The 17,220-nt window shown below is 41.5% G+C and overlaps 1 protein-coding gene across 1 annotated transcript in view; it reads left to right on the forward strand.

Annotated features, from left to right (window-relative positions):
- KCNMB2 (potassium calcium-activated channel subfamily M regulatory beta subunit 2) overlaps positions 1-17,220 on the forward strand; it is a 284,497-nt gene that overhangs the window by 132,613 nt on the left and 134,664 nt on the right. The window contains exon 2 of the mRNA XM_088452342.1: positions 14,245-14,364. Coding sequence (XP_088308468.1) covers positions 14,309-14,364 — 56 coding nt within the window. The 5' untranslated portion in view covers positions 14,245-14,308. The remainder of the gene's footprint in view (positions 1-14,244; positions 14,365-17,220) is intronic.

Consider the following 17,220-nt stretch of genomic DNA (forward strand, 5'->3'; position numbering starts at 1 on the left):
GATACCTTTTAAAAAACACTTAACCTCGAAGTCCCGATTAAGGCCCTGATTCAGAGCCGGATGCTCTGACCAGAGCGCTCGCTCTGAATCAGGGCCCTCCTCCATTAAAATGGAGCGTCCTCCTGGACGCTCGTATAGCTGTGGGTCACCACCCACAGCATATACGAGCGTGCAAAAAGATGGTCGCGATGGTCTTGGCCATCGTGACCATCGGACTTGCGAGGGAAACCCTGCGGTCGGGTTTCCCAGCCACAAGCCCTGGAGTGATTTTGGCTCTATCAGAGCCAAAATCACTCCCACTGACATCACTGGTGATGTCAGTGGGGCCGGCTTCAGACGGTAGGCGTTCCCATGGGAATGCCTCCGTCTGGCAGGCACGCCCCCGGCACGCCCACCAAAGGGGGCGTGCTGTCAATCAACATCGACAGCACGCCCCCTTTGGTGCGAGACCCCGAGCGATGGAAAGCCCGTCGCTCGCCGGGTCTCGCGCATGCGCACGACGGATCTCCCTCCGTAGTGCGCATGCGCAGTGGGGAACATCGACCCACTTGCGAGCGTACTGCCACTCGCGAGTGAGTCTGAATGACCCCCTAAGACCGATGGGTGACTTAATTTCCTCCGTTGCTAGTCTAATTTGGGAGTCTCTGCATCTCACTGACTCTTCGATAGCCTGAATACCATAAAAGTTCTTAAACCCATCAATAGAGCAATTATGGATGTTTTTAAAATGGGCGGAAAAAGAATGAGTTTCCAGCCCTTTCCGTATATTATGTAAATGTTCTCCGATCCAAATTTTTAAGTTTCTGGTAGTCCATTCTATGTAAAACTTTCTACATTTGCACTCTATAGCATATATGAAATTTTTGTGTTGCAAGTGATGAATTCCATGATGTTATGTTGCTTGTTATTAATATTAATTTCCTCCATTTTCTTTATTCCATCCGGCTTTTTTACATTCCTGCAACCTAAACAAAGGCCCCATCTATAAAATCCCATCGACTTAAGTCCAATGTTGTTCGATATTCCCAAATGTGCACTGTTGACTAACTTGGTCCTTAAGTTAGCATCTTTTTTTATAGGTTTTGATGGAGTAATTTCACCTAGAATGGGTCCCTCTGAAGTACCGACCAGTGTTTTTTAAAGATACGTTCTACATCCTTATGTTGTGAACTAAATTTGGATATAAATGCCCATTGAAACCTGTTGTCCTTAGGGGCTTTTGGCTTCACTTTTAAAAAATCTTCTTTATTAATTTCATCAGCAAGATTATAACCATTTAGGACCCTTTGCTCCTTATATCCACTATTCAAAAATTACTATTTCATTTTATTAGCCTGTTCTTTAAACACCTCTATATCGTAGCAGTTCCCTTTTTACATTTTAAATTGACCCCCAGGTATAGAATCTAGCCACTTTCTGTGATGTCAACTATCAGCTTTACTATATGACTGTGAATCAGTTGGCTTCTGATAAGTTTTGGTCTTTATTTCTCCATTTTCCACATATACAGTCACATCCAGGAAATTGAATGTTGATTCTTGAACATCAAAGGTTAAGTTATTTCTCATTGTTATTTAATGACCTACAAAAATTATCTAAAGCCATTCTTTCTCCTCTCCAGATAAAAAATATGTCATCTATATATCTAGACCAGGACACTAGGTTTGCTCCATGGGAGTTGTGGTTACATTTAACATCATCTTCCCAACTCCCCATAAACATGTTGGCATAGCTTGTAGCAAACCTAATGCCCATTGCGGTCCCTGACTTGCTGTAGAAAAAATTTATCTTTAAAGAGGAAAGAGAAAAAAATCACTTAATTCATCATCTTAGAGCAAAATACAGAAAGTGTTTTCCTTAGTGCTGATCATTGTTTTGTAATAATTTTACATATCTCACAGTATTCTGAGTTATAATATGTCATTAAGGCATACCTCCCAACTGTCTTGCTGTTGGTGGGACAGTCCTGCTTTTCAGAGACTGTCATGCCATCTCACCCATGGGCTGCAGTAGGGGGAGTACTGTCACAGCTGCTCTGCATCAGTGCTGTAACAAGGCTCAGCAGCATCAGAAATTGCAGCAATGACAGGAGCATCCTGAGGAGACACCAATTGGCTATACTGGGTGCCTGTCTGGAGCATCTAAATGATGGTCCGGCAGTCCAGCCACTGTGCCACCCACAGAGCCCTGCACTCCATGTGACAGCATCGATTGCACACCCCTAGTTACAGCCCTGATCTGCATAGCAGAGCAGCAGATGAATAGATGCAGAGTGCATGTGCATCACAGCACTTGCCAATGCTGGGACCCCCTCTGGGTCCCGTTGCAAATGAGATCATGCTGGGTACACATCGTGTAGGGTGTACCCAGTATTAGAAGCAGTTTACTGCTGGGATCATCAGTGCCAGCGGTCCTTACCACACACACTGACTCACACACACCAAAGCTGGTCTGACTATTGAACCCAGCAGCACCCAATGAGCTCCGCCCCGATCCCATGTAGCTCCACCCCCATGGTGACAGACGACAGCCTGTGATCATCACCAACCAATGGTCATCCCTGTTTTTGGCTGACTGGCCCATGAACCAATCAGAATCTGGGGGCGGAGCTTCATGGGTATCGGGGGCGGCTCCTTGTTAAAAAACAAACAAACATTTGGTTTATGCCATGCCATAGATAGAGGAAAACCATCTGGTTCTTCCCCCATCGTTAGTAGAAGCATTTGACATTGGCCAAAAACCATCGATTATGAATCATCGATAGTCGATGGCCATCCCTACTGCAGATGATTCTTTACATCTTCCAGCGCACAATATGCTGAGTGAGGTGAGTTGGTTGCAGGGGGACGGGTCCTGTAGGTACTTAGGACCCCATAGTAACTCTACTCCCTGCAGCCGTGGCAGCTACACCTCTTGAGTGTTAGTATGGGACGTCCAAAGATGCTGCGTGATTTCCACATTCATGTGAATGTTGGCATAAGAAGGCACAACATACTATGTAATGCAAATATTAATTGTAATGTGGTGAATTAATATACACACATTTGTATTATACGAGCTGAAGGCATGTAGCACTCTAATTTATCCTGGGGAAAAGCCTTTACAAATTAGTATAAATGATTACATATCCTTTTGTAAGTGATCAGCAGAATATATAACATTAATACATGAGAAGAAGATATAATATAAAAACGTCAATATAAGCTATTGCCCATACTATACAATTAGGTGTTGGAGAAACACAATAGGTAATTACAAAGCAAATACTGACATTCCGGCTTGACCATAAAGATGTGAATAAATACATATTTTATGGTAGGTATAGGGTAACCTTTGAAGTTAAATCTTTGAAGACATTAATTTACAATTTTCTAGAAGATTAGGCATTTAATTAAGTGTTAAATGGCTATGGTTGGCATGGATTTGCCAGCTAATGGAGCATAAAAAATTAATTGCATCACATATGGTAGAACTTAAATAAAAAGAGAACATGTAAATAAAATAAGCAATATTCCCAATAACCATTAGTTCTCTCCATGTCCTTTTGCCATGTGCTTACTATGATTCACATGACTCTACAATGATTTCATTCCCAATACTGCCCTGAGCTTCACTACTTGTTTCTCTTCACCTTATAAGAAGTGTAATCTATTTATGAAATTCTCAGTAATTCAAATGACAATAAGTGTTGTGTAAGGTGTCCTATCTAGCTACACTAAATATGTTGGATGAGGCACGCTCTGGCTCTGCCTCTGTTCTCTAGGATTTGCTTAGTGAGAGGTATAACCTCTGACATGCACAGTGTCTCCATGTGTCTATCTCTCTGGTATTCTTGCCGACAAGACGTGACTACAAGACTCTTCAACATACTAGTTGTGCAGGGCCTATACAATCACTGCAAGTACACTGTATCACCTCCACTATATTGGGTGGGCATTTTCTCAGGAACAGCCAATGCACTTACCGCTTAGAAATCCAGCACACTACAATGCCCAGCGATACCCAACTCCAGGCTGTTTCTTTATGCTACAGTTTTACCTGTCACATCCCTGTGTTTTATGCTACTTGTTATACTACCTGGTTCAATAAACCTAAGAGCTGGTTAAGCTGTAGCTCGTGTGGACTAACCGCCACCAGCATCAAACAACTGTGCAACAGTCTCAACATCATATATACTTTGGGCAAATCTATTCCCTCCTGGGGGGTAAATTGTCTGGGGGACTACTGGTGCGCAGTGGCGTAATGTGGGGGTGTCGAGCGTGGCACGTGCCTTGGGAGCCGTCAGGCTCAGCGGCGAGGGTTGGCGCCGCTGGCTGCCGTCCAGGGTACGTGTGGTCCGCGGCACTACACATTAAAAAAAACATGGCGGCAGCGGTGTGTTTGTTTTAGCACTGCAGCCAATAAGAGTCAGACATACTATTATTGGCTGTTGCACCCAGGGCCGGAGCCGGCCTGAGCTCACTCATGAGCTCCACCTTCCGGCACTTTATAAGGGGCACTATATCATACCTCCCAACATGACCCTCTCCAGGAGGGACACAATGCTCTGGTCCTGGACTTCCCTGGTAATTTATGATTGGTGGCGGCTCCAGAGGTTGGGCTGCAGCACAGTCCAAAATTCAAATAGGGGAGTCTCAACAACTGCTAGTGAGTCCCAGCTAGTGATGTTTGTCAGCGTTTGAAATGACAGTCTGTGTGGCTCCCCTATGTGAATTTTGAACTGCGCTGCAGCCCCACCTCTTACCAGGGAAGTACAGGACCAGAGCATTGTGTCCCTCCTGGAGATGGTCATGTTGGGAGGTATGCAATATATTGGGCACTACAGGGGGCACTGCGTAAGGGGCACTGTTTAAGGGGCACTACATAATGTGCTCTACAACAGGGGGCATTGCATAAGGGGTACTACTACAGAGGGCATTGCATAGGGGGGCACTACTACAGTGGGCATTGCAAGAGGGGCACTACTACAAGGGGCATGGCATAATGGGCACTACAACAGGGGGCACTGCATAAGGGGCACTACTACTGGGGGCATTAAGGTGCATATGGAAAGGAATGTACCCAGAGTGACAAGAAACAGTGTTGTGTCATGTTGACATGACCTCATTTTTCAGTGGCCATGCCCCTTGTGGCATGTGGCCACACCCATTTTTTCAGCACGTGCACATAGGGGGGGCTCCATTTCTCATTTTGCCCTGGGCTCCAAGTACTCTAATTACACCACTGCTACTGTGCACTGCTCTGTTACATCATTCTGCTAATAGGCTATGGGCCCAGCAGTCTAAAGTTAATATGCTATGGATCCCCATATACTGTATACTCTAAGGGGGGAATTTAATGTTACTTTACGGCTTATATAATATATGGGGTAATGTAGCCACTTCCAGTAAAAATAAATCATACCATATTATAGATGCCTCTTACACAAGCATTGTACTGTGCCCTTTTTAGATTTACTAATCCCTTTATTCTATATAAATAAACTAAATTAATTTGCTGATTTGCGTTGAAATTCACTTATTGCATATCAAAAATATAGCAAACAATTTCAATGTTTGAACTCCCACCACAAATATTCAGTGCTGTGTGCCTCTGTAAGGGAACATGAAGGTACTTGTAAATGTAATTTAGTTGTTTCAGATGCGTAGATGACATTGTTTGCACTTGGCCACTCCGTCATGACTCCTGCCTTGTCACTATGGCAACTGTGGTTAGTGCAAGAGAGTGGAAATCATAACTAGTGTTTGGTAACCAGATAGAAGTATACAAATACTGACCCACCATGTACACAAGCTAAAGTAATCACTGACTTACATCCCGCAATCAAAAGCACAAAGGGAATGTTTACCTAGAGCTGCATAGAACCTGCATACAACCGCTTCCCATCTCACACAATACAATGCCAGTAGTGATGGAACCTGGTGCAGTAGCATGATGAAGTTCAGATTTCATGCTTTTTTCTTAGGTCAGATCCATAATAAACTCCTGGAGGTCCTCAACAATTATCTATCAAGTTTATGTAACTTTTTGGGTGCTGTTGAAAATAATTTAGGGGTCTATTAAATGTACAATAGCATTTTAGCCAGCTGTTTTGCTGCTGAAATCACTACTTTACTCTTCTCCACATGTAACAAAACGAAAACAGTGGATAAATTACTGATTGCTCCACTTTTAATTTTTAATTCCTTTCCTAGTGTCGTCCCCATAGCGCTCTATGGTGGCTGAGCACTTAGTACTTTAATATTTTCGCAAACACCTAACACCGTCTCTGTCTAGAGTTATGACCACTTACATGCACCAGAAGAGGAGAAAACCAGTGCTTCCTCCATGGTGTAGCCTTGCTCATCCCCCTCCCGAGCCGCACAATATGCACACTTCCATGGTGAAGTCGTTCACGTTTCTGAAAGACCGGTAAAAACTGGCATCGTTGGCCACAATTTTAGTTGGGACAACTGCTTACATAAGAGCTGTCCCAAGTAAAAACTACAGTCATTTTGTTCATAAAACTGCAAGAATTGTTAAATAGATCAATGGTATGGCAAACAAAGCATTATATTTTATTCTCTATTGTGCCATTCAATACATTTTGTTTTTTAAAACTGACATCTCAATGCATTGCTATTAATCCTCTTGTGTATTCCAATGAAAATACATTATAGTGGCTGCATTCATATCTGCAGGAGAAGCCATACATCCTGTTTTAAAAAAAAAAGGGGGCGGAGGGTGGTGGTGGGGCGGGGGCAATTAAAGGCCTCAGGAGCTGTCGGGCAAAGGCACTTCATGACCAGTAACTGTATTTCCCCTTGAGTTGCGCAGGAAAATTAGCAATGTTTGGCTACCATAATAAATGGCAACTTACACAGCCCAGCACTGAATTGCATTTCCCCCTATCAGTCTGGGCTTCATTATCACTCCTCCCTTCTGTATTATTATTATTATTATTATTATTATTATTATTATCTTTTTATTTATTTATTTTTTTATATTAATACTTGCCTGCTCTCCAGGAACCTGCGGTAGGCTCCCGATTTTTCCGGTAGCCCCCCGCACCTCCAAAAGAGCAGGCACATCTCCTGCATCCTGCCCATTTCCTAGTGAAGTGGACAGGATGGGGAAAATCTTACCGAGATTGGAGGAGGGGGTGGGGCCTAATGACGTGATTCGATGATCGCGTCATTTGAACCCACCTCCTTTTCAAATATGTGTGATTCACAACATTTTGCTACGAGGTGGTGCCTAATGACGCAGATAGTCTGACCCCCATCTCCGCTCCCCTGCATCTCCTCTCCTGGCTTCTCACGGAAAATAAATATATAGTCTGCAAGTATGATTTATATGGCGCTACGGTCATTATAATACAATGACAGGCAGCCACTAAAGTTCTGTGACCTTGGATTCTTAAAACACTTGACTTACTTACTTAAAAGGAAATCCTTACACCAGTGCACCACACAATATAGGTATGATAGTGCCTCTGCAGACATTGGTACACTGCAGTGCCCAACATGTCATATTTACTGTATTTGATAATAGTGTGCTTTATTCACTTTTAAATAATATTTTTTGTTTTTAATATTATTTTCTAAAGACCATAGTATAATATTGATGGTAAGAAATGCATCGATAAGGTGTAAAATAAGCAATAAGATTTTATTTCAGTGGGTCAGCACTGAAAAATTGGGAAACTTCCTGATGTATATCTTCCAGGGGGGGCTCTTTAAAATCAGGGTCTGTCCCTGGCAGTTGGCAGCCTGTTAGCTAGGATGAACCTTCCTTTTCCAGGAATAATATAATATAATATGGAGAGAGAGATTTATCAAACCTTTGAGAGAGATAAAAGTGTAGAAAGATAAAGTGCAAAACAGGTCATAACTGCTATTTTACAAGCTGAGGGGTAGATGTACTAAGCCGTGGAGAGTGATAAAGTACCAACCAATCAGCTTTAACTGTAATTTTACAAGCTGTGTTTAACAAATGGCAGTTTAGAGCTGATTGGTTGGTACTTTGATACATCTCCCCCTTTATCTCTTTCCAATTTATCTCTCTCCAATGAGTCTATTCATCATCACTTAATTTCTACAAAAGCAGGTGAAATTTCTATAACTGCAGGTGAAAATGTTAATTACGTTTTTGGGCCATTCATCAAAAGCATAAAGCAGGAGATATCACAGATATCTCCTGGTTACAGGAATGGCCCGATGTCCCTATACACTAGTACTGTATGGGGACAGAATTCATCAAGCTCCGAAAATACATTTTCGGAGCTTGACTGCGGGAGCATTCGACATCTTCAGATGGCGTTTGCTCCTGCTTGCGTCTCGCAACCTGCGAAGGTTGCGAAGAGGCATCATTTCGGATCCCTCCTCCACTGTCCTGCTCCTTCCGCCAGACTTCGGGGCTCTTGTGCTCATGTGTGATCTGTAGGTCATGCATGCACACTTGTATCACTGCTCCACAGATTCTCTGCTCCAAAAAGAGCACTACAGCCGCACGCGGAGACTGCTGATTTTCGGATCAGCTGTCTCCGCGCCGGAGCAATGATGAATTTGCCCAGCGCTCGCGGCAATTGAATGTTAATTATAGGGGTCTGTTCGGACCCTGATAAGTAACATAATGAATAGACCCCCCCAAGGATTGATTCATTTTCCCTGGAGAATGACGCATTAATATGCATGTGGCACGAAATGCTATGCAGGAATGCAGCATGCATATGAATTAACTATACTGAACCATGCGTGATACAGTATGTAATTATTATATGTCTGGATTTACATAGCTAATATAGCAAGGTATACCAATGCATTTATGTCATGTTATATTGCACTCAGATATACAGATAATGCAATAAGTTGCAAAATGTTATATTTTTAGCTTATTAGAAACCTTAATATAAAAATGCATCATCCAGATAAATTTGTAGTTGTATTGATAGAGAATAATATCACACCTCAATATGTATATCACCCCTATATAGGGTAGATAAAACACACCCAATACACTTCGTCCTGGAGTTTTATAATTTATCTAATTGAAGTGAACAGTTTTTTATTGGTGTTCTTTGAGGCGCTTCTTCTATACTAATATAAATATATATATATATAATGTCCCCAATTTAGGGGGTCTGTCTGTTCATTCAGGCTAATCTCTTGAACCACTAGATGGATTTTGATGGGGTTTTCACTATTATGTACAGCATTGCTCAAGGACGGTTTAGGTTATGAAACATTCATCTTTGACAAAAGGGAGCTGAGCAGTGACTATTTTACTGAAGCTAGTCACAGAAAGAACTGTTGTGCTGTGTGAGTGACTGACTGCTACTGCAGTGGTGAGGCCTGAGCACTGATAGGCTCTCTGAGACAGTGAGAGCCAATCAAAGTTACCAATGTGCTCTACTGCTTAGCAACAACCTAGAGAGGGGAGGGAGTCAGGGACTGAGCAAGGTCACATCTGAAGCAGACAGAGAGTGAGCGACAGCCTCCAACAGACCCAAGCCAAGGGAGGCATAACAATCAGGTATTAAAATAACAAACAACCATTGGTATTTCCATTCGTTGGTGGCAAACATCGACTGCCACCAACATAAAATGGTAAAACGCTACCATCGGAACAAAAACATTGATGGTTTGTAACCATCACATTCCGATGTCCATCCCTACGCTGAACTTGCAGACGGACTCCAGCCACCACTCCTCCTCCGTGAAGTGCTCCCTCTCCAGCGTGACATTCTCACTTAGCCACATGCCCTAGGTGAATAGGAAGCACCTTCCATAGAAGTCAGTGCTGTTCTCAGACAGGGGCACCATGGCGAGGAAGCGCAGCAGGAAGACCAGGAAATAGACAGTACATTGTGCAAAGAGGAGATTGCTAATCGCCATGGAGCATATAATGCATATAATGTGGAAATATGCACAGGTGCCCCAGCCCCAGGGACATGCTTCTGGCCATCTGATAATGCTTACGGTAACTGCAATACAAATCTCTCATCCTTGATCCTCCTGCCCTTCCGTGCACATCCCAATGGCCAGGTCCTAGCCAGCTGCAGGGCAGCAGCAGGGGGATGGGGTGGTGACAATGGTGAGATGCAGGCGGCAGGAGCAAGAAGCAGGGAGTTGTGGTGAGATACAGAGGCCTGTGGTGACATGCTGGTGGCTGTGGTAAGAACCAGTGGCAGATGTGAGAAGCATGAGCATGTGGTGAGATGCAGGGAGCTGTGCTGAAATATAGGACAGAGACGCAAGAAATGTTGGTAAAAGTGTACGGGCAGGATGCTGTGAGTAGAAAATGTGTGTACGATTAGGTGCAATGTGTGTATACACATTTTCTACTCACAGCATCCTGCCTGTACACTTTCACCAACATTTTGTGCGTCTCGTTGCCAATTTACCAAATTTGAAGCAGAACGTAATGTAGTGTCGTTGCTCCATTGCTGCTCAACGGACACTGCTCGGGACACTGTTGAAATTAATGCAATGTCAGTGCGGTGGCGGCCTCGGGCAAACCCCCACTGGGGGCAGGTCCAGACATGTCCATGCATGTCAGCGCGCATGAGCGACCTTGTTGCAAGCTTTGCATACAGATCCAGTATATTAGACCATTTACCGAAATTCTTAGACAGACCTCGTGTGTATGTGTGTAATATGTGTGTATATATTATATATATATATATATATATATATATATATAATATATTATTTAGAAAAGAAGGCACTCAAAAGGGCCTTTAAAATAAAAGTTATCTTATGGAAAATACATTATTGCCCAGGACATCATAGTCAATGAGAGAGGCACTGTGAGGGAATTCAATTAGAGGCGAAAAGCCATATTCGCCTGTTTTGTTGTGAAAAATTTGCCTAAAAAAAATTTGCCAAATTCAATTCCAGGACAATTTCACCTAAGTGGAAACAATTCTCCAAAAATGATTCTCCAATCAATAGCTGGTGAAAAGAAATGCAAGATCTTTGTTTTGGGGTGCAAACGTGGGGAAACAAGTCAGACTCCTTGGAACAGCCCCCCAAAGGATAAATCTGCAAAAAAACCAGAAACAAAAACCTAAGAACACCCCAAAAAAGACATGTAATTTTTGGGGTGAAAATTTAAAAAGTGGGGGGATAAACATAAAAGTAGCGAAATAGACTTCTTGGCGTTCCCAAGTATGGGTTAGGTGTTTTTGGGATTGCAGGTGCATGCAGCAGGTGGATTTTTCAAGTTTTTTAAAAGTTCACTTTAGAGACAGCACCCATTTTCAAGCACCCCAAATGTGACAGGAATACTTATGTTCACCAAAAAATACTGCTTTATGCCATTCTTCACAACTTTTACAAAGACGCTAATAGCAAGCAATTAACACAACTTAAGTACCCAAAATAGTCTTATTAGGGCTATTAGTACACATCTATATTGATACTCTGTTAATATATCTTTTTCTGGGGTACAGACTGATTTCCCCAATTCTTTCAGTACTTTTCACCTGTTCCGCATTCGCATATTTCCGTTTTCGCCTGTTTTGCAATTGAATTAGGCAAAAAGCGGGGACGAGCACGGAATAAATTCGCCTCTGAAACAGGCAAATGAAGCGAACAGTCAAAAACTTGGCCTCTAATTGAATATGGCTCTGTGTGCCTTCTTTTCTAAATACTATATATAATTAATATAATGTGTAAATATACAATATATACTGTATATGATTGTTAAATATATATTAAAACCATTGTTTCTTTACATTAATACATTCTATTATATATCTAGGCAAAATTGAATGGAGCACTTGTTTGACATAAAAACACAAAATATTACTAAAACAGGTTTTAATAAAACAATTAGACATGGAATATGAACCATATAATATAAAATATAATATAGTATAAAAATTACAGTGCTTAGGAATTGCTTTGAAGCTCTTTTGTTAATCTCAGGTTTATATCAGGTTAATACCAAATACGATGTATATAATTATTCCTATAGATCCAAGTCCAAATCTGGTAGGTACAGGATATAGGTGGTGGATATATTATATTCACTATCCAAGGATTTATGTTCAAAGCTGTATAGTAATATATACCACCTATCGGACTCATACTCTCACCCCAACACTGTCCTTGGTTTGATCTATAGAGTGCAGCGCTCTACCACCTAACGATGGGAGCGCAATTTCTGATGATATAAGCTGTCTGGGTAGTCCGTCTCAGTCCTCAGTGTACTGGCTACCCGCAGGTAATTGCCGGCTGTGTTGTGGATCAAGAACCAAAGTGCAATCACCATCCTGGGTAGGATCTGTGGGATGCAGCGCTCGACCGATTGACAACGGGAGTGAGGTCTCTGGGTGTGCGAGACGTCCAAACGACCCGTCTCAGTCCCCAAGTGTGCTGGCCGTCCACAGGTATCTCCCAGCTGAACTGTAGAAATGAAGGCCAGAGTCCAAAAAGTTTAGCAGCCGGGGGAGTGTAGGAGTGTATAGATGAGAGACAGGAGCCCAACGGTGCAGCGCTCTCACAGGTGGATAAACAGGTGAATGTCCAGTAAGCAGACAAAGTAATCAGAGCTTCCAAAGCACTCCTTGCTCCTTGACGGGTGTCTCTGGGTATTTGGGTGCCAGTTTCTTCTATTACGGTTGAGTCTCCGATATCCAAAATGCTTGGGACCAGGGGTATTTTGGATAACGGAATATTCCGTAGTTTGGAATATTTGCATACCATAATGAAATATCTTGGGAATGGGACCCAAATATACACACACAATACATTTATGTGTTATATACACCTTATACACACGCCTGCACATCATGTTATACAATATTTACAGTAATTTTGTGGCTCAAACAAAGTTTGTGTACATACATGAAATTCAGTTATGTTTCATATACACCTTATACACACAGCCTGAAGGTAATTTATTACAATATTTTTAATAATTTGTGCCTTAGACAAAGTTTGTGTACATTGAACCATCAAAAATCAAAGGTTTAATTTTCTCAGTCAAGCCCAAAAAATTCCTTATTTTGGAATATTCCATATTGCGGAATATTTGCATATGGGAAACTCAGCCTGTATATATATATATTTTTTTTTTAAATTAAATGATTCTTTTAACTTTGCTGTTTTTTTCCAGGAATAAAGCATTTTGCTAACTTTTTTTATTCCAGTAACACCATTCTGTATATCAGTACTCCATCCTGAGTTGACATTACTGGAGCAGATATCATAGTAGAACAAATACCGCCATGATACTTGTCACATGTGCCCCAACATAAAACCAATGTTATTGTTATGATAACAACAATATTACTGCCTGCAAGAACCCCTTTCATTTAAAGAGAAGCACAATAAAATCCTTATTACCAACGGAAACACCCATTTTCAAAAGCAATAGGACATTAATACATAGACCCCTATGAGTGGATAAAGTCACGTTTAAAATTCAGTATCTATGAAGTGCTGCTGTTTCTTCAATTATCTTCATCCACTAATATTCAAGAAATTAGAATTAATAATCAAAGAAAACAATGTATATACTGTAACAAAATATTTAGCTTAATCCACTAGTAGTAAGGTGAAAAAGTGACCTAATAGATAAAAAAAAAAAAAAAATCAATAAAGGAAACAAACCTTTGAACGCACACTGCTTGCATCAATGGACATTAGGCATGACGGAACAGCAGCACCTGGCCACGTTGCTAAGATTCTCTCGAGCAGTGTCAGGTGGGTGCATTTGAGACAGCAGTCAGATGTAACTACAGGTTTGGGAGCAGATCACTGTAGTCTGAATCATGCTTCATGGACTCATATAATTATACTGGATACATTTCTGCTCAGGAAAAACAAAACAAAAAAAAAGAATTAGAAGAAAAACAGGCGGATTAAATAAAGCACAAAACTGTAGCATCCAAACAACAGTTTATTAAAAGCCTAGAGGATTATGACTTTACAACTACTAGGTCACTGTTGTTTCCTTATTTTCAACTGCAATATCTACTACAGCAAGAATAAGGGTACCTTATCTCATACTACTGGAAATGAACGTGATGAAATCAATGCAAGCGATAGTGCTATTAATTAAAGTTGCAAAGAAAGAGGAGGAGGTTCATTATTTTACATATCACTTACAGTAATCAGGAAAAGTGTCTCTTAATTTGAACATTTTTTGAATATTATCTGACAGCTAAAAAGTGGTATTGAGAAGCCTATAGGCAATGGGCACTAACTGTCATCATGTTCTTCATATAAGTGACTCCAAGTATCCATCCCTCAGGTCACTACGTCATTCCTCCAAGTCCACCACTGTCGGGAAAGGCAAAGTTGGACAACACTCTAAGATGTTTATTTGGACCAGTGGCCGGTCCTCCTCATCATACAGACCAGATGAAAGACGGTATGTATTTATATTACCTTTTTATTAGCTTGATTTTAACTGTATTTAAAATGATACCTGGCACCTACTGTATGATATTGTTTAACTGATTCTTTTTAATGTTAGTTAAAATTGTATTAATTCATGCTCCTTTCTATATGTTCAGTAGTTACTTATCAATTTTTGGTGTCATTGTTGCTATAACTGTCTGTGAAATTATTCTGCATAGAAAGCAAAATAAAGTAAATTAAACATTTGAATATATTTTCTGCAACTTTATTTTTTTTTTATTATAAACATACGCAATTAATGCAGACTATATGTATTTAAATCTATATATTAAGGTTTGAGAGATTATGATGGGAATTATTAGTTGTTTCATGGGCTTCAGTGTTATAAAAAGTCTGTGGACTCCCATAGCTCACTGCACTTCAAATGGAGAAAGTCTAGTAACAATAATCAAGGAAATACCTTTATGTACCACTCTAAGATGCTTTGTCTCAAATATTCATACCACTTACATGTTGTGTTTTTGTTCAGTAACTTATATATAGTGTATTGAAAAATGCAGTACCTAAAGTACAGCCGTGAGCAAAGTCATTCCTTATTGGAGCAATGGCTATGGCTGATCCCCCAAACTTAACAAGGGTATAGGAAGTCCCCAATACAGGTTTGTGTGGCAACAGGATGCAACTGACTTGAGGGAGGTTTCTTTATGCTAAACATGGGTTGTAGTTAAGAGACCGGTGGTCGCGATTCCGCTGGTCTCAATACCGACAAGGATATCCCGACAAGAAATACTAACGCCAGCCCCAACAAAGTAAGTCCAGGGCACACTTAGCCGCGGGGGAGAGGTTTAAGTTTAGGGAGTGGAGCGGGTTAGGTTTTGGGGGTGAGGTTAGAGGTAGACATCCCTAGGGGGTTGGGTTAGGGTTAGGCATCCCTTGGGGGAGGTTAGGGCTAGGCACCCCCCTGGGAGGGTTAGGGTGCGGTAAGGGGGGTTAGGGTTAGGCCCCCTGGGGGAGGTTAGGGTTAGGAACTAGGGGGGAGGTTAGGGTTAGGCACCACTAAGAGAGGGTTAGGGGGGGTGAAAGGGGTAGGGATAGGGTACTTACCTGCCCTACCGGGATCTTCTCCCTTTGGGTTGCTGGCATCGAGATATGTACTGACGGCTATGCACTAAACAAAATGATTTTGTCAAGATATTGGTGGCATCCAGTTAGCAGTGCTAAAGTAGCGCTGCTAATGTATCCATTTAGCCCTAAGTGCCGCACGACACCGGCACTTATTGTGTATTTTCCCAAAAGGTAATTCACGAAAAGAGAAGTTTTTTTTCACCACTGAAATGGCGAGCTTAATGCGGATCCTATGTGTTTTCGGGAGAAATATCCTATTCTTTTGTCTAGAATAATAGGACATGATGAAAAAAACATCGGTGGAAAACGGGGATTATTAGCGAAAAATCCCCGTTTTTCGTCACCCAACAAATATCAGGGCTAATTGGATGCCGGTCATAGGAGCCTATTTATCAAGCTTTTTTTCATAAAATTATATAAAAAGTGCAGTTTTTGCATGCTTTTATGGTTTGTTGCCATGTACTAATATCTCAATGCAATATCTCTGGCAGAGTGCTAATTAGCACTGCAGATTATCAATGGGGACTACGATCTGACCCCTATGTAACAAACTCGATTAAGCTTAGCTTTTGGGAGTTTGGCCCAGTTAGTTTACACCATCTTCAGATGTTGTAAACCACTTCAACACTGTGGAGGCTTACAAGCAGGAGAGCGATCTTCTGGTCTTTGCTTTCACTGTGTCAGCTTCCCACCGTAGAAATCTTTCCCAAACATGAAAGGCTACTACAAAATGCCGGGAATATAACTTGCAGGGAGAACGGTTGCCGTCACCGCTGTCCCTACAAGTTTCCCTTAGTATATAGCGGGGATATGTTCATTAAAATTTGTAATATTTGCCACAAAACGAATACTTAATAATCGCAGCACTTCCACGATTAATACATAGGCTCAAATGCAATAGGCGCTGATTTGCTGGTCTCAATGTCAATACAGCTACATAGTCACTAGATTTAAAATGGCAAAGAGTTTTAAGGCAAAATCAGGATGTTTTTGCCTTTAAAACCAATTACCGTGTAAAATTCCCGCTGCTTTATCGCATGAATCCTGCTGGGACCAGCAAATCATAGTCTATTACATTTGAAGCATATTCTTTCATAAGAACTTTCTTGTTGGCTACCTGCAGTGGCTTGCATCATACCTCTCAACTTTTTAATTGGGGAATCAGAACAACTTAAACCAAAAAGGGATTTTTATCAAGCATCACGGGGCATATACAGAACCTACCAAAATGCTAGGTCATCCCCAGCAGAGCCGTAACTAGACTTTTTGGTGCCCTGTGCCAGAAAGAGCATTGGCGCCCCCCTCATTTTTCAAAGGGACATAATGCACTCAAAAAAGGGCCATGGCTTCATGGGGAAGGGCCAGGGAAAGTATAGGAGAGGCCAGGAGATGCTGGGGATGAAATAAGAGGAAGCTACAAACAAGAATGATAATAAATAGAAATTTGGTAGGCCCAACCAGAGCCCCCTGAACTGTGGTGCCCTGTGCGATGGCACCAGCCGCACTACCCTAGCTACGGTCCTGATCCCCAGCCCCCCTCTCTTTCCTTAAAAACACATAGCAGCATCAAACTTCTGGCCTGCAGGACAGAGACCCCAAATCAGTGACAATTATGAGGTATGGACTGCCATTGTCTTATCGAATGACTTGCACTTTGTTAAAAGATTAATAGTAATTACTCTAACCTAATCAAAATTTGAAGTAGTTTAACATGTAAATCCTTTTTTTGTTCAATATTATG

This window comes from Taudactylus pleione, unplaced genomic scaffold (genome assembly GCF_031769625.1).
Source record: "Taudactylus pleione unplaced genomic scaffold, aTauple2 ptg000037l, whole genome shotgun sequence".
NCBI lineage: Eukaryota > Metazoa > Chordata > Amphibia > Anura > Myobatrachidae > Taudactylus > Taudactylus pleione.